Source organism: Loxodonta africana, chromosome 2, assembly GCF_030014295.1.
Source record: "Loxodonta africana isolate mLoxAfr1 chromosome 2, mLoxAfr1.hap2, whole genome shotgun sequence".
Classification (NCBI taxonomy): domain Eukaryota; kingdom Metazoa; phylum Chordata; class Mammalia; order Proboscidea; family Elephantidae; genus Loxodonta; species Loxodonta africana.
This window is the reverse complement of record NC_087343.1, coordinates 134959771-134980584: the sequence shown is the minus strand read 5'-3', so window position 1 is coordinate 134980584 and position 20814 is coordinate 134959771. Positions and strand designations below refer to the sequence as shown.

The window sequence follows — 20814 nt, the reverse complement described above, 5'->3', positions numbered from 1 at the left end:
GTGGAGCGTTCGGTTATAGCAGGCCTTACCGTGTTAAATTCTACAGAGATTATATTTTATCAATGTACATGAGAAAAGCAGTTTTTCTTTTGTTTTTCAGATTGTCCAAATGTGGTTATTGAAGGAGTTCTCCATGGGATATTTTACCCTCACGTCCAGCCCAGGTAGAAATCCTACGTGGCTAAAAGAAGCTAAAGCAAGTTGAGAAGTCATTGTCAAGGAAATTGATATCTACCGAATTAGCCTAACTCTATGGCATAACATCTCTAGCTAGTGGTAAAATTCACAGTCCCAGCTTAATTCAGGGCAGGGATGTTTCCATTAAGAATGGTGCTTTTAAAAATAGAAACTGAACCAGGATAGTGGTTAGGTTAAGGCCAAGTGGTAAAGAAGTAGAATGTAGCTACCAACTTAGAAACCTGTGAAAAAGAAGCCACAGGACATCGCTGGGAGCACCGAGTATAACAAAACAGAGCTACCCACTGCTCCAGCAGCACCATTTGCTAATTGAAAATCATATCTGGACTCAGACGGATACAACTTTTTTGTTCAGATTTTGTGACACACTAATCTTTTCACCGTGAGATTTTCTCAGCTAGTGATGGGTACATTCTGAAGTGCTGGCTCCAGGCAAGTGTGACAGAAACACATCGTGCTAATTGTGAGGAAGGAACTAAACTGGAAATTAAATTATACTGAGGATATCATGGCATTTTAGGAATCATAGCTTTTTACTTACATCATAGTGGAGTTGCATCATACTAGGGGTTAGTTTCTAGCATCAGCCCATGAGATAAAATGGAATCTTATCAAGATTATCTTTGAAAGCCCTTTAGGAAGGCCCCATATTAGAAATCTGTACATCCACCACAATGAGCTTTTTCTCCAGTGTTGCAAGAAATGACTATTTCTTCAGCTGAAGACCAAATGAAGTTTTCGGTGTTTGTCAGGGGCCATTTTGTATAAGAAACACAGACCTTTAAACACGAGACTCACACTCAGCCTACAGGAAGCCTGTCCTCTGAGAGGCAGAAGTGAACTGACAGAGGGGATCCCAGATCGATAATACTCACCTTGGTTTACTTGAGGGGATACACTCATTGAGTAAGTGGAATTGCCACAGCATTAAATGTTATTTTCCTTATCATTTCCTTTTCACTTACCTCATATATTGAAATAATGTAAGTTAAAGTGTTTATAATAAGGAAGACTGAAGAAGAATTGATGCGTTTGAATGATGGTGTTGACGAAGAATATTGAATATACAGTGAACTGCCAAAAGAGTGAACAAATCTGTCCTGGAAGAAGTAACAGCAAGAATGCTCCTTAGAAGCGAGGATGGCAAGACCCCTTCTCATGTACTTTGGACATGTTATTCAGAGGGACCAGTCCCTGGAGAAGGACATCATGCTTGGTAAAATAGAGGGTCAGTAAAAAAGAGGAAAACCCTCGAGATGAATTAAGACAGTGGCTGCGACAGTGGGCTAAAACATAGCAACGATTGTGAGGATGGTGCAGGACCGGGCAGTGTTTCATTCTTTTGTACATAGGGTCAATATGAGTTGGAACCAGCTCGACAGCACCTATCAACAACAATAACAAAGTGTTTATGATATAACTCTACTTCAAACAGTCATATTTATCTTACATGTTTCTTATAAAGGGTAAAAGCATATATGTTACCTCTATGTGTGTGCTATATTTGGGCATTTCATTGAAAACTAATGATTAGCCTATTTATGGTTATTAGTTTTATTAAGCTTCTATGTGGAAAAAAAATTTTTTTTTTTTTATGTGGGAGACATATGTTTAGAATCAAAACTAACAACTAAATCATGCCTTTTGATTAGGAACTAAATGTATAGGTTTAAAGCCGGCGCAAACTCTTAAAGATACGTTTTATGATAGGTTGTTACTACTTCTGGGAAACAAAACTAATCAAGTGTCATCAACCAAAAATAACTGTATAGTCAAGCATTGGAAATATTTTTTAAGTGTTTTGGTTATTAACTATTTTGAGTTAAATGAAAAAAAAGAATAAAGCATATTTGAATTAGTCTTCTGTTCCTGGGATTTTATTTGAAATATGAATTGTCTCTTTTTAACTGTAGTAAATATATATGTAACAAAATGTTTGCTATCAACATTCTTCACATGTGCAATTTGTATGTCTCTTTACACACAGATACACACACACTGGGCACTGGAACAATGTGTCCAGCTGCCACCACCTATATCACAATCGCCTCTGCACACTCATGGCCTTGATTGCCAGCAACCGCAGTCCAAAGCAGCAGGAAGATGGTCTTCATCTACTTCCATCTTCCACATCTCATGAATGTACATTGAGTTGACAAAACCTTAATCACATTGAGATCTCCCGCTGCAAGGGAGTCTGGGAAGGACTTGACAGCTTTCTGGTCTCTGAAGTTCAGGACTACACATTGGAAAGATGATGGAAAATATTTCCATGGTTGAAAATTTAAGAAAAACATCTAAAAGGATATATAAAGAAGAAAAGTCTTCTTACCCAGTATCTTACATTCGCAGTTTCCCTTCCACAGACAACTGCTGTACTTAGTTTATGTGTATTCTTCCAGAGACATTTCATCCACAGGCAAGCAAATATTGTACATTTAGTGTATATATATTCTGTCTCCCTCTTTTTTACAAAAATGGTAGCATACAATACTCATTATTTTCTATTTTCATTTCATTTATTATCTTGATGATCTGACCATATTAGTCCGTAAGTGCTGTCTCAACTTTTTTGCATGGAGCTGCTATGACTTATGTAACTAGTACCCTGGGACCATATTAATAAGCATTTGTTTCTGTTTTTCTTTTATAAAAATGCTATAGACAATAGCCTTGTGCATATACTGTGTATTTTATTCATTTTTCATAAAGCAATTATAAAGTCAGTATTAAAAGAGCAAAACATTCATTTAAAAAACTCAGCAAGCTGTTAGACATCTTTATGCCTGATTTCATGATATTTTACTGTTGGTTTTTATTGCACAGATACCCAATTTTGCTCTGAAATTTGTGCACTGCACACAAATCCAGGCATGTCATTTATGAGGACCAGTGTCATGCTTGGAGCCCTGCGCTTGGGGATATGTCAAAAAACCTAGATCATTCAAAGCATGTATTCATTGACAATTGAAAAATAAAGGGTAAAGAGAAAATCACAGAACAAAAAGAAGGAAAAGAAATCCTATTACTACTTAAGACAGGAGGTAAGGACATTCTTTATTCTCCCCGCCCACTAGTCCTTAGACTGATGGTTTGCTGGGACTGGCTCAGACCGTCTCCCAGTGCTGGTTCACGGGGAGCCTCCCTCAGCCCTGACCTCCATGGGCTGGCCACTTTGCATAATTACAGCCCTGATGTCCTTTCTCCCAGCATTGGCCTGACCGAGGCCTCCAAGGCCTCACGCATCACATACTCCCTATCTAAAACTGTTGGTGATATGTACAACCCCAGCAACACCATGCACATCACTACCTCGTAAAACCTACATTCATAAGCTCACTTTGAAAAATGTAGAAATCTCACGATCACAATTTAGAGAAATACCGTGATCACAGTCTAGGATAACAAATGGCTTTCATTTTACTTTTCAACCTTGATCAATTGATAATGGCTGCTTGAAGTGCTGTATTGAGAAGAATTCTTAGGAAGGATTGGCTCTGTGGGTAAGGGGGCAGTGATCAATTAGTGAATCAATTAGTGATATTTGTCATGGGTGCAGGAAGAGCACATATTATTGTTAGCTGCTGTGGGGTGGGCTCTGACTTGTCGTGACCTTGTGTGTAACAGAAAGAAACAGAAAGAAACATTGCCCAGCTATGCTCCATCCTCACAATCATTGCTGTTTGAGCCCGTTGTCTCAGCCACTGTCAGTCCATCTCATCGAGTGTCTCTTTTCTGCTGACCCTCTACTTTAGCAATCATGACACTCTTCTCCAGCGATTGACCTCTCTTGCTGATGTGTCCAGAGTAAATGAAGCACGCTTGCTAGCTTCCAAGGAATATTCTGGCTGTACTTCGTCCAGGACAGATAAATTTGTTCCTCTAGCAGACCGTGGTATATTCAGTATTCTAAGCTAATGCCATAATTCAAATGCATCAATTCTTCTTCAGCCTTCCTTATTCGTTGTCCAGCTTTCACATGCATATGAGGCAATGGAAAATATTTGGGTCAGGCACATTCTTAATCCTCGAAGTAACATCTTTTCTTTTTTTTAAAGAGATCTTTTGTTGCAGATTTGACCAATGCAATATGTCATTTGATTTCTTGACTGCTTCTTCCATGGGCATTGTTTGTGGATCCAAGAAGAATACAATCCTTGACAATTTCAATTTCTTTGCCATTTATCATGATGTTGTTTATTGGTTCAGTTGTAAGGATTTTTGTTACACATACCAGATGTAAGTCTCATATCTTTGGCAACCTTCAAGATTCTACAACAATACTTCTGATCTGGGCTATGCATCAGAATCACCTGGGATTCGTTAATCAGTATTTTGGGGCTGCAGTAGTCTTGAGTAGTTAGAAAAATTGCCCAGCTGATTGTGATTCACACCTATTGCCATGGATTAAATCGTGTCCCCCCAAGATACGCATCAACTTGGCTAGGCCATGATTCCCAGTATTGTGTGATTGTCCACCATGTTGTCATCTGATGTGATTTTCCTATGTATTGTAAATTCTACCTCTGTGATATTAATGAGGTAGGATTAGAGGCAGTTATGTTAATGAGGAAGGACTCAATCTACAAGGTTGTGTCTTAAGCCAATCTCTTTTGAGATATAAAAGAGAGAAGCGAGCAGAGAGACAGGGAGACCTCTTACCACCAAGAAAGCAAAGCCAGGCGTATAGCATGTCCCTTGGATTCAAGGTTGCTGTGCTGAGAAGCTCCTAGGCCAGGGGAATATTGATGACAAAGACCTCCCAGAGCCAACAGACAGAGAAAGCCTTCCCCTGGAGCTGGTACCCTGAATTCAGACGTCTAGCCTCTTGGAGTGTGAGAGAGTAAATTTCTTTTTGTTGAGGCCATCCACTTATGGTATTTGTTATAGCAGCACTAAATAAATAAGTGAGGAACCACTGTCTAAGGGAGATGGTTTATGAACTACCCTTTAGCATCCCCTTAATGATTTCTTTATTGACTTTTTATACCCCCTTCAAAATCCTCTACCAAGAAAACATCAATTCAGTGCTTAGGGTATTGAATGTGGCCAGAGGAAGGGTCTCTTTGAAGGAGCAGCAAGGATGTCTGACAAGTTGAGTAGATGTCTCAATCAATACCCTATATACAGTGGGAAAGCCATATATTCATTTAACCATTCATTCAATGAAATGGCTTTGAGTTCCCCCACTGGATTAAGGCATTGTGTTAGGCACCTAAAGAATAAAAACATAATCCTTGCTTTCTGGAGTTTTTAGCCATTGTATTGGCTAGAGAGTGTCTTTCCCTTTTATTGAGTTAGATATAAAGTTCAGTGATTAAGGCTAATTCTCTAATTCTTTCTGCTCTCCTTGGGAGCATTTTCATTTTCATTCTTGGCTTTGTTTTGGTTTTCATCTTTGATAATTACAGATTTTGAATTCAGCAGCAGGAACCCAGGGACATAGCAGATGCTAACTTGCAATTTCTATACCACTTATGTTTTCTGTCTGTGTAGGTACGTAGTGACAGACAAGATTCTGATGATGATGATGAAAGAACATTTATTTTTGTGTGAGAGGGAAGAAGGTACACTAAATATATCAAGCCATTAAAAGTGTAATTTACACACTGAGCTTCTGTTGAGAGTGATGGAAAAATTCAGCAATAGCTCATGGTGATGGCTGAAAGAGATGAGCATATTTAATGTCACTGAACCGTATCATGAAAATGGTTGAAATGGTGAATGTTTTGTTACCCTATTCAATATTCAGTGTATAATTTTAAAAAGTATAATTTGCTAGAGAAAAGTTTTGTATCCTAAAAGTATGTTTGGACATCTGATCTGTCCAATGTGAGCCATTTTCTTTCTTCATTTCTGTAACAGCAGTCACAGTGACATCAATAGTGTCCCCAGCTTTGATATTCTATGCCATTTAGATACTCCTGTGGGGTCCCCATGAGTTGGAATGAACTTGAAGGCACGTGGTTTGGTCTTTCTCTGGGGTCTTTCAGCTGCTAACCAAAAGGTTGGTGGTTCAAATCTACCCCGAGGTGCCTCAGAAGAAAGGCCTGGTGCTCTACTTCTGAAAAACCAACCACTAAAAACTGTGTGGAGCTACAGTTCCACTCTGACACATATGGGGTCACCATGAGTCTGAATCGACTCCATCGCAACTGTTTTTTTACTGAGTCCGTACTGGGTTCTACATATTGAGTTAAGGCTTTGCATGCTTTATGCCATTAAGTTCTCATAACTTTCTGAAATAGTTTTTAGTGTCCAGCCTTAGTTTCCTCGGACTGCCATAACAAAATACCACAACATGGGTGGCTTTAAGGAACAGACATTTATATTCTCAGAGTTTTGGAAGCTAAAAGTCCAAATTAGGGTATTAGCCATGTTGATTTGTTATGAGGGTCCTGAGAGACAAACTGTTCCCTGCCTCTCTCCTGGTTTTTGGTGGCTGCCAGCTATCCTTGGTGTTCCTTTATAGATGTATCTTCACGTGTTGCCTTCCCTCTGTAAATGACTCTATCTGTTCTCCCCTTTTATAAGATACGATTCAGAGGGATTATGACCCACCCCACTTCAGTATGGCCTGGTTAACTGAGAGCAATTTCAAAGAAAGACTACTTTGAAACAAAGTCACATTCACATGTACAGTTAGAGTTAGAACTTCAGCATATCTTTTGGGAGACAATATTCAACCTGTAACATGTCCTTATTTTGTTGAATAAGAAATTGAAGATGAGAGAGAATAATAAGTAGCCAACATTATTGAGCAGTACTTTGGGGTCAGGAGGCACTGGGCTAATTCCTGTTCACACATTTTTCCACTGCAGTGATAGGTTTGTGCTGAGCCATCTCCTACTTCTTGCCTTGTTCACCAGGTTCAGGAACATGCTCTATAGCCAGGAACAAAGCAAAGCACAGAGATCAAACCTGTGACTTTGACCTCAGTAGTGTATCATGCTACCCAGCTGAGTTACAGGTGGTGAGTGAGCGGTATGATTGGCCACAGCCTTCTCATGGAACCCCAGGAGGGCCACACGAGTAGTCTAACAAGGGTTCAAATGTAAAGGTTTCCAAAGTAGATTCCATGACTTCCACAATACCTAAGGCCCTAGAGTGTGGTTCCTCATCACCTCTGAAGTCAAGTCTAAAATGCTCAGCTCAGCACCTCCACCACCTACTGGCAATGTGCCATATTCCCAACCAAGGTGTTAACACTTCACACAAGCCAGCTGCCGTCCATTACAGACACTGCTACTTAAAGGTCACCATCCCATGTGTTTCCTCTTACTCTTTGTCACTCACCTCATTTTTGCTAATCTGCATCTATCATGCCCTTCAAACCTCAACTCAGAAAATAAGAGGAAAAATGTATTTTCTTTAAAAGCTGTCAGTCTTCGAATATAGTAGAAAGAGTTGAAAGATGAATGTCAATGTTTAACAATGTCAATGTTTTTTATAGGGTTGCTGTAAGTTAGAATTGACGACAATGAGTTTTTGGTATAGTCTTAAGAAAATTTAAGTGCCTCATAGTGTAATGTCATGTTCTTTTTGGTCATTCATTCTAAACATCAGTTATGTGTGAAACCTTTAGGGTAGATTAGAAATAAGATCCAATCCTCACCCTGAGAGGAGCTTCCAGTCCAAGAAGGAGAAGGGAGACACACCGAGAAATAAGGAGTTACAGCCCTGTGTGTGGAAGGTTCCAGTGAAGGCTTCCTGAGGGAGTCCACAGACTACATCCCGAAGGATCGCTAAGAGGCTGGAAACAGGGATAGGAGTTTGTGGAGGTGGGGAGGGGGTGGCGGTGGACGATGACTTGCAGGCAGGGAGAGCAACTTCTACAAGATTTGGAGCCAATTCAAAAGCTCTGAATTCTTTAAAAGAGAGCTATGCTTCAAGGCCGACAGGGTTAAATGAAGCCTCGAATTTCTCTGGTTGAGGGTGACCAATTCCCATTCTTTGCCTCATGACGTTCTGTCACAGTGTAGCCCTTCGAGTCTAGAAGAAGCACAGGAAGCAGACCAATCTATTGCAACTGAGTGGGGAAAAAAGTTTCAAAATTTTCAAATTGAGGTATCTATCCAAATGTTGTTGTTGGGTGCCGTTGAGTCAATTGCAACTCATGGTGGGTGACCCCATGTGACAAAGTAGAATTGTCCCATAGGATTTTCTTGGCTGTAATCTGAATAGGAAAATATTGCCAAGTCTTTCTTCTGCAGAGCCACTGTGTGGATTCCAACTGTCAACCTTTCAGTTAGCAGCAGAGCACTTAACCAATTGTACCAGTAGAGCTCCTTTCTATCCAATTAATAGGGCATAATATTTACCATCTAGGACAGATGGTGACTATATGCTGAGCAAATAATCCAAGAAACTGGACTATATGAAGAAGAACACAGCATCAGGATTGGAGGAAGACTCGTTAACAACCTGTGATATGCAGATGACACAACCTTGCTTGCTGAAAGTGAAGAGGACTTGAAGCACTTACTGATGAAGATCAAGGACCACAGCCTTCAGCATGGATTACACTCAACATAAAACAATCCTCACAAGTGGACAAATAAGTGGCATTATGATAAACAGAGAAAATATTGAAGTTGTCAAAAATTTCATTTTACTTGGATCCACAATCAATGCCCATGGAAGCAGCAGTCAAGAAATTAAACAATGTATTCCATTGGGCAAATATGCTGCAAAAGACCTCTTTAAAGTATTAAAAAGCAACGATGTCTCTTTGAGGACTAAATTGCCCCTGACCCAAGCCACAGTATTTTCAGTCACCTCAGAGGCATGAGAAAACTGGACAATGAATAAGGAAGACCAAAGAAGAACTGATATATTTGAATTGTGGTGTTGGCAAAGAATATTGAATATACCATACCATGAACTGCCAGAAGAACAAACAAATCTGTCCTGGAAGAAGTACAGCCAGAATGCTCCTTAGAAGTGAGGGTGGTGAGACTTTGTCTCATGCACTTTGGACATGTTATCAGGAGGGACTAGTCCCTGGAGAAGGACATCATGCTTGGTAAAATAGAGGGTCATGGAAAAAGAGGAAGACCCTCATCAAGGTGGATTGACACGGTGGCTGCAACAATGGACTCAAACATAGCAACAACTGTGAGGATGATGCAGGACCAGGTGGTGTCTCGTTCCGTTGAGCATAGGGTGGCTGTGCGTCGTAACAGACTCAACGGCACCTAATAACAATGTGACAGCAGGGCAGAAGGTGGCTATAGTTTTAATAGCACTTTAAAGGCCAGTGTGCTTCAGGAAGAGAGTCCTTCACACCCTCTGAAACATCTATTAATAGACATGGAAACTTATCTCTCAATAAAACTTACAGTGTAGGTAGTAGAAGGAATATTGACATATTGAGTCCTCTCTAAATTTATGCTCCCCAGGCATTCTGATCTAACTAGGGATGGAATTAAATTCCATTTGTGGACTTTATAATACGTTTTGTTTTACTTCTTACTATTTGTTCTGTGGACCTTTTTTTTTTTTTTCTTTTTCTCTGACATCACTCCTGTAGCTAGTCACCCTAATTCTACATTAATGCCAGTTGTTTTTCTACCACTCAAGAGTATCATAACACCAGCAAATCTCAAGTAATATCACACCTAAAACTTACTCTTAGCCAAAATCTTAAATCCACAAGATGAATTAGACTTAGGTAAAAGCTGTTATGTACTTAACGGCACCAAAATTTTCCATTACAAACACTGTTTTTGTTCTTCCTTATTAAAAAAAAAAAAAACTAAAAACAAAAACAGTGCCTTGAGGGGGCTTTGAATTCCCAAGCCTTCTAGATCAAAGATTTTTTCAGCTGTCTGAATTATAACAATGTTGGAAAATGAAAACAAATCCTTTTCCTGCTATAAAAGCCTTGCCATGTTTTTGTCTCTGTGTAACTCAAAACAACTGAACTGGGAAATGAGGTTGATGAGTTATGCTCAAAATCCAAAAATGCATCTGAAGTGAAGTATGTAGTTGATAATTCCAAAAGTGTCATTGTAATTAATCTGACCCAAGGATAAATTTTACTGAGTTCTTATTTGATGATCTAGAAAATCGCTAAATAACTTTTATAAGAAAATAAAAATGATGATGGCTGAGGATATCAAAATGTTTTAAATTGTTTATTAAAGTGATTCAAAACTAAATTGTATTAACTTGGGTTTGGTAGTGGTGTCCAACGTAAGTTTTCCTCTGATTCCATGCACACACATTGCTACATATGTGTCCATTTAGCATCACGATTGCCAAAATAGTGAACTATTTCTCTCAAAACGTTTTGCAGAAAGCATAGGCCATAAAAGGCAACAGTGCTACTTTCATTTTCATCAGTTTGCAGATGTTTTCTGTGTGAAGGCTGGCCCTCTGTGTATCAGAAGTAAACTGCTCTTAGCAGGGTATCATTAGCTTGTTGGTCATCAGGGTGTACAGGTAGTAGATAATTTACTATATGGAGCTAGTGGTATCAGAATTTCAGCACTTCCAAAATGAACTTTTTTTTTTTTGCTTTGTCACTAGAGAGATGTCATTTATGCTTACACTAAGGAAAAAACTGGATGGCAAATACAGTGTGAAGTACATGTCTTTATGCTGGGATATTGTTGTTGTTAGTTGCCCTCAAGTTGATTCCGACTGATGGCAACCTCATGTGTGGCACAGGACTTTCAAGGCTGTGACCTTTCAGAAGCAAATTGCAAGGCATGTCTTCTGAGGCACCTGTGGGTGGATTTGATTCAGCTAGTAGTCTAGTGCTTAGCCATTCATGCCACCCAGGGACTTCTGCATGGGGAATAACAATGGCTTATGTGTTCTCAGAAACCCTGGTGGCATAGTGGTTAAGTGCTACGGCTGCTAACCAAGGGGTTGGCAGTTTGAGTCCGTCAGGCGCTCCTTGGAAACTCTACGGGGCAGTTCTACTCTGTCCTATGGGGTCACTATGAGTTGAATCGACTCGATGGCACTGGGTTTGGTTTTTTGGTTTTATGTGCTCTCTGATATTTGAGACTTAAAACAGTTTTATATGGTAAGAGATAACTTGTTTTCAATTTCCTGTTAACTTTAAGTTTTTTTTTTTCTTTTTTAATGTGCTTTAAGTGAAAGTTTACAAACCAAGTCAGTGTCTCATACAAAAATTCATATACACCTTGCTGTATTTTTTTTATATACTCCTGGGAAACCCTGATGGCTTAGTGCTTAAGTGCTACGGCTGCTAACCAAAAGATCAGTAGTTCGAATCCACCAGGCGCTCCTTCGAAACTCTATGGGGCAGTTCTACTCTGTCCTCTAGGGTCACTATGAGTCAGAATCGACTCGACAGCAGTAGTTTTTTAGTGAGACAGCACACTCCTTCCCTCCACTGTCTATTTTCATGTCCTTTCCACCGGCTTCTGCCCCCCTCTCCCCTCTCATCTCTTCTCCAGACAGGTGATGCCTGCATAGTCTCATGTGTCTACTTGATCCAAGGAGCTCACTCTGCCAGTATCATTTTCTAACCCATAGTCCAGTCCAATCCCTATCTGAAGAGTTGGCTTTGGGAATGATTCCTGTCTTTGGCTAACAGAAGGTCTGGGGACCATGACCTCTGGGGTCCTTCTAGTCTCAGTTGGACCATTAAGCCTGCTCTATTTACAAGAATCTGGGGTATGCATCCCACTGCTCTCCTGCTCCCTCAGGGGTTCTCTGTTCTGTTGCCAGTCAGGGCAGTCATCGGTTGTAGCCAGGCACCATCTAGTTCTTCTGGTCTCAGGCTGATGTAGCCTCTGGTTTATGTGCCCCTTTCTGTCTTTTGGGCTCATAATTACCTTGTGTCTTTGGTGTTCTTCATTCTCCTTTGCTCCAGGTGGGTTGAGACCAATTGATGTATCTTAGATGGCCGCTTCCTAGCATTTAAGACCCCAGATGTCACTCTCCAAAGTGGGATGCAGAATATTTTCTTAATAGATTTTATTATGGCAATTGACTTAGATGTCCCCTGAAACCATGGTCCCCAAACCCCCACCCCTGCTGTGCTGCCCTTCGAAGCATTCAATTTACTCAGGAAACTTCTTTGCTTTTGGTTTAGTCCAGTTGTGCTGACCTCTCCTGTATTGTGTGTTGTCTTTCCCTTCACCTAAAATAGTTCTTATCTACTAATTAGTGAAAACCCCTCTCCCTCCTTCCCTCCCTCCCTGCTTGCATAACCATCAAAGAATATTTTCTTCTCTGTTTAAACTATTTCTGGAGTTCTTATAATAGTGGTCTCGTACAATATTTGTCCTTTTGCAACTGACTAATTTCACTCAGCATAATGCCTTCCAGAATCCTTCATGTTATGAAATGTTTCACGAATTCATCATTGTTCTTTATTGATGTGTAGTATTCTATTGTGTGAATATACCATAATTTATTTATCCATTCATCTGTTGATGGGCATCTTGGTTGCTTCCATCTTTTTGCTATTGTAAACAGTGCTGCAGTGAACATGGGTGTGCATATATCTATCTGTTCCTGTAAAGGCTGTTATTTCTCTAGGATATATTCCAAGGAGTGGGATTGCTGGATCATATGGTAGTTCTATTTCTAGTCTTTTAAGGAAGTGCCAAATCGATTTCCAAAGTGGTTCTACCGTTTTACATTCTCACCAGCGGTGTATAAGTGTTCTAATCTCTCCAACATTTATTATTTTGTGTTTTTTGGATTAATGCCAGCTTGTTGGCATGAGATGGAAACTAATTGTAGTTTTGGTTTGCATTTCTCTCTGGCTAATAATTGTGAGCATTTCCTCATGTATCTGTTAGCTACCTGAATGTCTTCTTTAGTGAAGTGCCTGTTCATATCCTTTGCCCATTTTTTAATTGGGTTATTTGTCTTTTTGTAGCTGAGTTTTTGCAGCATCATGTAGATTTTAGAGATCAGGCGCTGATCAGAAATGTCACAGCTAAAAACTTTTTCTGGGTCTGTAGGTAATCTTTTTACTATTTTGGTGAAGTCTTTGGATGAGCATAGGTGTTTGATTTTTAGGAGCTCCCAGTTATGTGGTTTCTCTTCTGCATTGTTAGTAATATTTTGTATACTGTTTATGCCATGTATTAGGGCTCCTGGCGTTGTCCCTATTTTTTCTTCCATGATCTTTATCGTTTTAGATTTTATATTTAGGTCTTTGTTCCATCTTCAGTTGATTTTTGTGCATGGTGTGAGGTATGGGTCTTGTTTCATTTTTTGCAGATGGATATCCAGTTATGCCAGCAGCATTTGTTAAAGAGACTGTCTTCTCCCCATTTAACTGACTTTGGGCCTTTGTCAAATATCAACTGCTCATATGTGGATGGATTTATGTCTGGATTCTCAATTCTGTTCCATTGGTCTATGTATCTGTTGTTGTACCAGTACCAGGATGTTTTGACTACTGTGGTGGTATAATAGGTTCTAAAATCAGGTAGAGCGAGGCCTCCCAGTTTGTTCTTTTTCAGTAATGCTTTACTTATCCGGGGCCTCTTTCCCTTCCATATGAAATTGGTGATTTGTTCCTCCATCTCATTAAAAAACATCGTTGCAACGTGCATCGGAATTGCATTAGATCTATAGATCACTTTTGGTAGAACAGACATTTTTACAATGTTCAGTCTTCCGATCCATGAGCAAGGTATGTTTTTCCACTTATGTAGGTCTCTTTTGGTTTCTTGCTGAACTGTTTTGTAGTTTTCTTTGTATAAATCTTTTACGTCCCTGGTAAGATTTATTCCTAAGTACTTTATCTTCTTGGGGGCTACTTTAAATGGTATTATTTGGTGATTTCCTCTTCAATGTTCTTTTTGTTAGTGTAGAGGAATCCAACTGATTTTTGTATGTTTATCTTGTATCCCGATACTCTGCTGAACTTTTCTATTAGTTTCAGTAGTTTTCTTGAAGATTCTTTAGGGTATTCTGTGTATAAGATCATGTCATCTGCAAATAGAGATACTTTTACTTCTTCCTTACCAATCTGGATGCCCTTTATTTCTTTATCTAGCCTAATTGCTCTGGCCAGGACTTCCAGCACAATGTTGAATAAGAGTGGTGATAAAGGGCATCCTTGTCTGGTTGCTGTTCTCAAGTGAAATGGTTTCAGAATCTCTCCATTTAGGATTATGTTGGCTGTTGGCTTTGTATAAATGCTCTCTGTTATGCTGAGGAATTTTTCTTCTGTTTCTATTTTGCTGAGAGTTTTTATCATGAATAGGTGTCAAATGCCTTTTCTGCATCAATTGATAAGATTATGTGGTTCTTGTTTTTTTTATATGGTGGATTACATTAAATGTTTTTCTAATGTTGAACCATCCCTGTGTACCTGGTATGAATCCCACTTGATCATGGTGAATGATTTTTTTGATATGTTGTTGAATTCTATTGGCTAGAATTTTGTTGAGGATTTTTGCATCTAAGTTCATAAGGGATATAGGTCTGTAATTTTCTCTTTATTTTGTCGTCTCTTTACCTGGTTTTGGTATCAGGGATATGGTGGCTTCATAGAATGAGTTTGGGGGTATTCTGTCTTTTTCTATGCTCTGAAATACCTTTAGTAGTAGTGGTGTTAACTCTTCTCTGAAAGTTTGGTAGAACTTTGCAGTGAAGCCGTCCGGGCCAGGGCTTTTTTTTTGGTTGGGAGTTTTTCTGATTACCTTTTCAATCCCTTCTTTTGTTATGGGTCTATTTAGTTGTTCTACCTCTATTTGTGTTGGTTTAGGTAGGTAGTGTTTTTCTAGGAATTCATCCATTTCTTCTAGGTTTTCAAATTTGAGTATAGTTTTTCATAGTAATCTGATTTGATTCTTTTAATTTCAGTTGAGTCTGTTGTAATATCACCCGTCTCATTTCGTATTCGGGTTATTTGCTTCCTCTCCTGTTTTTCTTTTGTCAGTTTGACCAGTTGGCTTATCAAATCTGTTAATTTTTTCAAAGAACCAGTTTTTGGCTTTGTTAACTCTTTCAATTGTTTTTCTGTTTTCTATTTCATTTAATTCTGCTCTAATTTTTGTTATTTGCTTTCTTCTGGTGACTGAGAGTTTCTTTTGTTGCTCTCTTTCTATTTGTTCAAGTTGTAGGGATAATTCTTTGATTTTGGCCCTTTCTTCTTTTTGTGTGTGTGCATTTACCGATATCAGTTGGCCTCTGAGCACCGCTTTTGCTGTGTCCCAAAGGTTCTCATAGGAAGTGTTTTCGTTCTCATTGGATTCTATGAATTTCTTTATTCCATCCTTAGTGTCTTCTATAACCCAGTCGTTTTTGATCATGGTATTGTTCAGTTTCCAAGTATTTGATTTCTTTTCCCTGCTTTTTCTGTTGTTGATTTCTACTTTTATGGCCTTATGGTCAGAGAAGATGCTTTGTAATATTTCGATGTTTTGGATTCTGCTAAGGTTTGCTTTATGACCTAATATGTAGTCTATTTCCATGTGCACTAGAAAAGAAAGTCTACTTCGTTGCTGTTGGGTGGAGTGTTCTGTATGTGTCTGTGAGATCAAGTTGGTTGATTGTGGCATTTAGATCTTCTGTGTCTTTATTGACCTTCTTTCTGGATGTCCTGTCCTTCACTGAAAGTGGTGTGTTGAAGCTTCCCACTATTATTGTAGAGTTGTCTATCTCACTTTTCAGTGCTGTTAGGGTTTGTTTTATGTATCTTGCAGCCCTGTGATTGGGTGTATAAATATTTGATATGGTTATATCCTCCTGATATATCGTCCCTTTAATCATTATATAGTGTCCCTCCTTGTCCTTTATGATGGATTTAACTTTAAAGTCTGTTTTGTCAGAAGTTAATACTGCCATTCCTGCTCTTTTTTGGTTGTTGTTTACTTGATATATTTTTTTCCATCCTTTGAGTTTTAGTTTGTTTGCATCTCTAAGTCTAAGGTGTGTCTCTTGTAGGCAGCATATAGACGGATCGTGTTTTTTTTATCCCTGCTGCCACTCTCTGTCTCTTTATTGCTGCATTTAGTCCGTTTACATTCAGTGTAATTATGGATAGGTATGTTTTTTTTATGAGTTTGGTGCTGTCATTTTGATGTCTTTTTTTGTGTGTGGTTGACGGTTTCTTTTTCCCACTTAATTTTTTGTGCTGAGTAGCTTATCTTTATATATTGTCTTTTCCTCTTATTCATTGCATTTGGTTTTGTTTCTGCTGAGTCTCTATTTTTTTTCCTGTATTTTATTTTGATGAGTAGGATTGTTAGTCTCCTTTGTGGTTACCTTGATATTTACCCATAGTTTTCTAAGTTTAAACCTAAATTTTATTTCTTTACATTGCCTTGTCTTCCTCTCCATATGAAAGATCATGACTACATTTCTTAGTCCCTATTTATTGTTTTGATGTTGTCTTCTTTTACATAATGACATTGCTGTTTCCCTGTTTTGAGCTTTTTTTTTTCCTAAATCTTGATTAACTTTTGTGATTTCCCTATCTGGGTTGACATCTGATTGCTCTGTCCACTGTTCTAGTCTTGGGTTGATAGCTGATATTATTGATTTTCTAACCAGAGAACTCCCTTTAGTATTTTTTATAGTTTTGATTTTTTACGAATTCTCTAAACTTCTGTTTATCTGGAAACGTCCTAATTTTGCCTTCATATTTGAGAGACAGTTTTGCTGGATATATGATTCTTGGCTGGCATTTGCTTTTCCTTCAATGCTTTATATAAGTCATCCCATTGTCTTCTTGCCTGCATGGTTTCTGCTGAGTAGTCCAAGCTTATTCTTATTGACTCTCCTTTGTAGGTGACTTTTCGTTTATCCCTACTGCTCTTAAAATTCTCTTTATCTTTGGTTTTGGCAGGTTTGATTATAATATGTCTTGATGACTTTCTTTTAAGATCTACTTCATGCTGAGTTCAAGGAGCATCTTGGATACATTTCTTCTCATCTTTCACGAATCAGGGAAGTTTTCTGCCAGCAAATCTTCAACAATTCTATCTGTATTTTCTGTTATCCCTCCCTGTTCTGGTACTCCAATCACTTGTAGGTTATTTGTCTTGATAGAGTCCCACATGATTCTTAAGGTTTCTTCATTTTTATACATTCTTTTATCTGATTTTTTTTCAAGTATATTGGTGGCAAGTGCTTTATCTTCAGTCTCACAAATTCTGCCTTCCACTTCCTCAATTCTGCTCCTCTGACTTTCTATTGAGTTGTCTAATTCTGTAATTTTATTGTTAATCTTCGGAATTTTTGATTGCTGTCTCTCCATGGATTCTTGCAGCTTATTAAATTTTTCATTATGTTCCTGAATAACCTTTTTAATTTCTTCAACTGCTTTATCTGTGTGTTCCTTGGCTTGTTCTGCATATTGCCTGCTGTCATTCCTGATGTCTTGAAGGGTTCTGTGTATTAATATTTTGTATTCTGCATCAGGTAATTCCTTTATCCAGAAGATCCCTTGATTCTTTGTTCTGAGAGCTGGTTGAAGTGATCATGGTCTACTTCTCTATGTAATTTCATATTGACTGTTGTCTCCGAGCCATCTACAAGTTATTGTATTAGTTTATGTTATGTTTGCTTACTGTGTCCTAACTTCTTGCTTTGTTTTGTTTTGATATGCCTAAATAGGTTGCTTGAGTGAGCTACCTTGATTATTTTCACCTTTGAAGCTCTAACGTTCTGTCAGCAGATGGCTAGAGCTGTTACCAGGTATATGAGCCTAGGAGTCCATTCACGTTTCTTGTATGGATTCAGCTCAGGTGTCCAGGTAGTTGGTCATCAAGTGTGTGGCACAGGTACTGTCCTACAGTCTTAGGGGGGCAGGGGGCGCTGGTGTAGGTACTGGTATGTGGTTGCAGCAGGGGATCATGCTCTGAACAAGGCAAGGGGCTGACAACCATCTCCTGAGTGTCTGTGAGGAAAGCGCATCCCTGTTCCCTAGAGCGCACAGGTGGGTGGGTTCTGCATGCAGACCTTGGGCACCCAATGCTTTTGGTTTTAAGGACTGGAAGGTACCAGTTATCCTCGGACCCCAGTCACAGGTGGCTGGGTGACCTGAGTGGAGCCATTAGTCCTTAGGGCCCTGATGTGGATAGGTGAGGACCCTGTTTAATAGGCAAAGTGGTGTCAAACATCAAATACGCACCTTTCCACCGCACAGCTGTAACAGTTGCAGTCTGTCAACAAGGGTCTGTTCTCCTGAAATGGACCCACACAGGTCTATGCAGGGAGGAAATGTATTCAAAGTCCATGGACCATTTATGCCTGACAGGAGCAACTTCTGTCCTGAGTTCCCCAGGTTAGTGGAGCTTGCAGATTATCTTTTCCCTAATTGTGAGTTTATTCCTCCTCCAAGGCCGGTAGAATGGCTCAGAGCGCGCAACAGGACCTATCTCAGGCCCAGGGACATCAAAAGCCATTGAAGTTGGCTTCAGGGTGGGGGGCGCAGTAAAATATACACAAGTACTTAGCTTTTGCCTAGAGCGCCATTCTTCTCTGGTTCTGGAGGTGTGAGTAGGCTGTGCAGCTGGATGTTTCTCCCTGAGGAAACTGTGGCCAAATGCTACCACCAGCCCTCTGCAGCTGCTCCTGGGAATGGTGCCTGAGGCTTTCTAGCGATTCAGGTCTGGCAACTCCTCTCCGCTTCTGAACCGTCTCTCCCTCCGCCTACCACTCAGTCCGTTTTCTAACTTTGCCTTTGATGGTCAGGGCTTCTAGCTTGCCATAAATGTAATCTTTTCACTTCTTTTTTCAGGTCTTTGTTGTAAGAGGGTTCACCAGAAGTGTCTGTCTACTCCACCATCTGGGCCCCACCCCTCTTTTTCTAATTATTAAAAAGAAATGCACCCTAGAGAAAACTTAGATAACTAAAAAAAAGTGAAACATATTTTTTTAAAACACCATTTGCATTTGCTTTATATGAATTTGCATTTACTTTATGAAAATTTATTTACATAATTGATATCATGCTGCATTCACAATTTCTATTTTATAATTTAAAACAATCATTTTTACATGTTACGCTTAAGTTTTGTAGCATTAGTCTTAATGAATGCACATTATTCTATTACAGGATGTATGCTTTACAGTCATTTTGGGGCATTCGAGTTGCTTCCTGGGTTTTGCTATTATAAAAATTTCTTCAATCTTTATCTTAACACATAAAGGATTTTTCAATATTTCTGTATTGAATGAAGATTTTAGATTACAAAAAAAATACAAGTCACAGGAAATGAATTCATCCTGTCTTAAAAAAGGTAACGTATTGGCTTGAGTAATTGAAAAGTGAGGGATGGAGATTGGTTCAGGCATGGCTGGATGCAGGGGCCAAATGATGTCTTAAGAAATCTGCCTTTCCATCTCCTGGACCAGCTTCCCTCTGAGGTGGTTTCCAGCTCAGGCCTGTTCCTTTACATCCTCCCAGCAGAAAGACAGCTGGTCCTTCCCAAAACTTCCAGCAGAAGTCCCACGATTAAGGCTCTTTAATTAACACAACTGGGGGCAAACACACATCCCCAACAATCACTGGAGCCAGGTGGCCTACAGGACAGCCTTGCTCCCTCTCTCATTTTACTTCCCCCCTCACTCTGCACCACCTGGACTCCTTGCTGTTTTTTGGACCCATCCAGCCACTGAGGGCCACTGCTCTTGTCCCCTCTGCTCTTCTCCCAACATCCCCAAGTCTTGCTGCTCCCTCACTTCATTCAGTCCCCACTCAGAGGTCTTTCCTGACCACCCTTCACGACCCTCCCTCCTTGCTGTATTTTTCTTCACAAATTTATCACCGCCTGATATTCTATCATATGTTCATGTGGTTTATATTATTTGCTCTCCCACAGGAACCATGAGAGCTGATGCTGTTTGCAGCGATATCTAGTATACCATAAATATTTAGCAAATGATTTAATGAATGAGTTTGCCAGGCTAGTTGAGTACTCATCCCTAGAGTCAGACTACCCTATGGACAAGAACTGGTGTCCTTGTGGTATGATTTCTCAAAGAAAAAATCAGAAAATTGATGACCATTACCAGAACCAGGAGGACTGGATGCTGGGCTGGTCAAAGCAATGGATGTTCACAGCAATTTTAGATCACTTTCTAAAGTAAATTCCCAGGGGTAGGAAAGTTTACAGGAAGTGAATGTTTGATACTCTTGAAACATGCACAAAGAAATGAAATGCTGCCCAATCCTGGAAAAATTAACAAGCTGCTCTCCAAGAGGGCTATAGCAATTTACACTCCCATCAGCAGCAAGAATGTCCATTTCATCTCTCACTGAGGTAGTTTTCTTAGAGCACACCTCAAGAGATGGATTCTTTTTAAAGCCTCATTGCATGCCTTCCTTGGGGAGAAGCAATGGACAATTTTCTGTCAGATAAAAGCAAAACAAAAAACCAATCAGTTGCTGTTGAATTGATTCTGACTCATGAAGATCTAGTGTATTTTGGAGTAGAACTGCACTCCATAGGTTTTCAATGGATATGATCTTTCAGAAGTAGACTGCCAGGCCTTTCCTCCAAGGCACCTCTGGGTAGACTTGAACCACCAACCTTACAGTTAGTAGTTGAGCTCTTAACTGTGCCCCAGGGACTTACCATTTGAACAGAGTTCAAAATACACTCTGTTACAGCCAGGTACGTTACAAGTCTACAGTAGGATTTTACCTTCTTTTTT

General features: G+C 39.5%; 1 protein-coding gene across 5 annotated transcripts in view; it reads left to right on the top strand.

Moving 5' to 3' along the window:
- Positions 1-20814, top strand: part of SNX24 (sorting nexin 24) — a 192696-nt gene that overhangs the window by 164677 nt on the left and 7205 nt on the right. Inside the window, exon 7 of one of the 5 annotated variants that reach the window (XM_064275906.1) lies at positions 101-19272. The exons of 1 other annotated variant lie outside the window; for it this stretch is intronic. In XM_064275906.1, coding sequence (XP_064131976.1) covers positions 101-168 — 68 coding nt within the window. In that variant the 3' untranslated portion in view covers positions 169-19272. Of the gene's footprint in view, positions 1-100; positions 19273-20814 lie in introns of those variants that run through there. 3 more of the 5 variants (XM_064275903.1, XM_064275891.1, XM_064275910.1) reach the window with 3 other exon arrangements.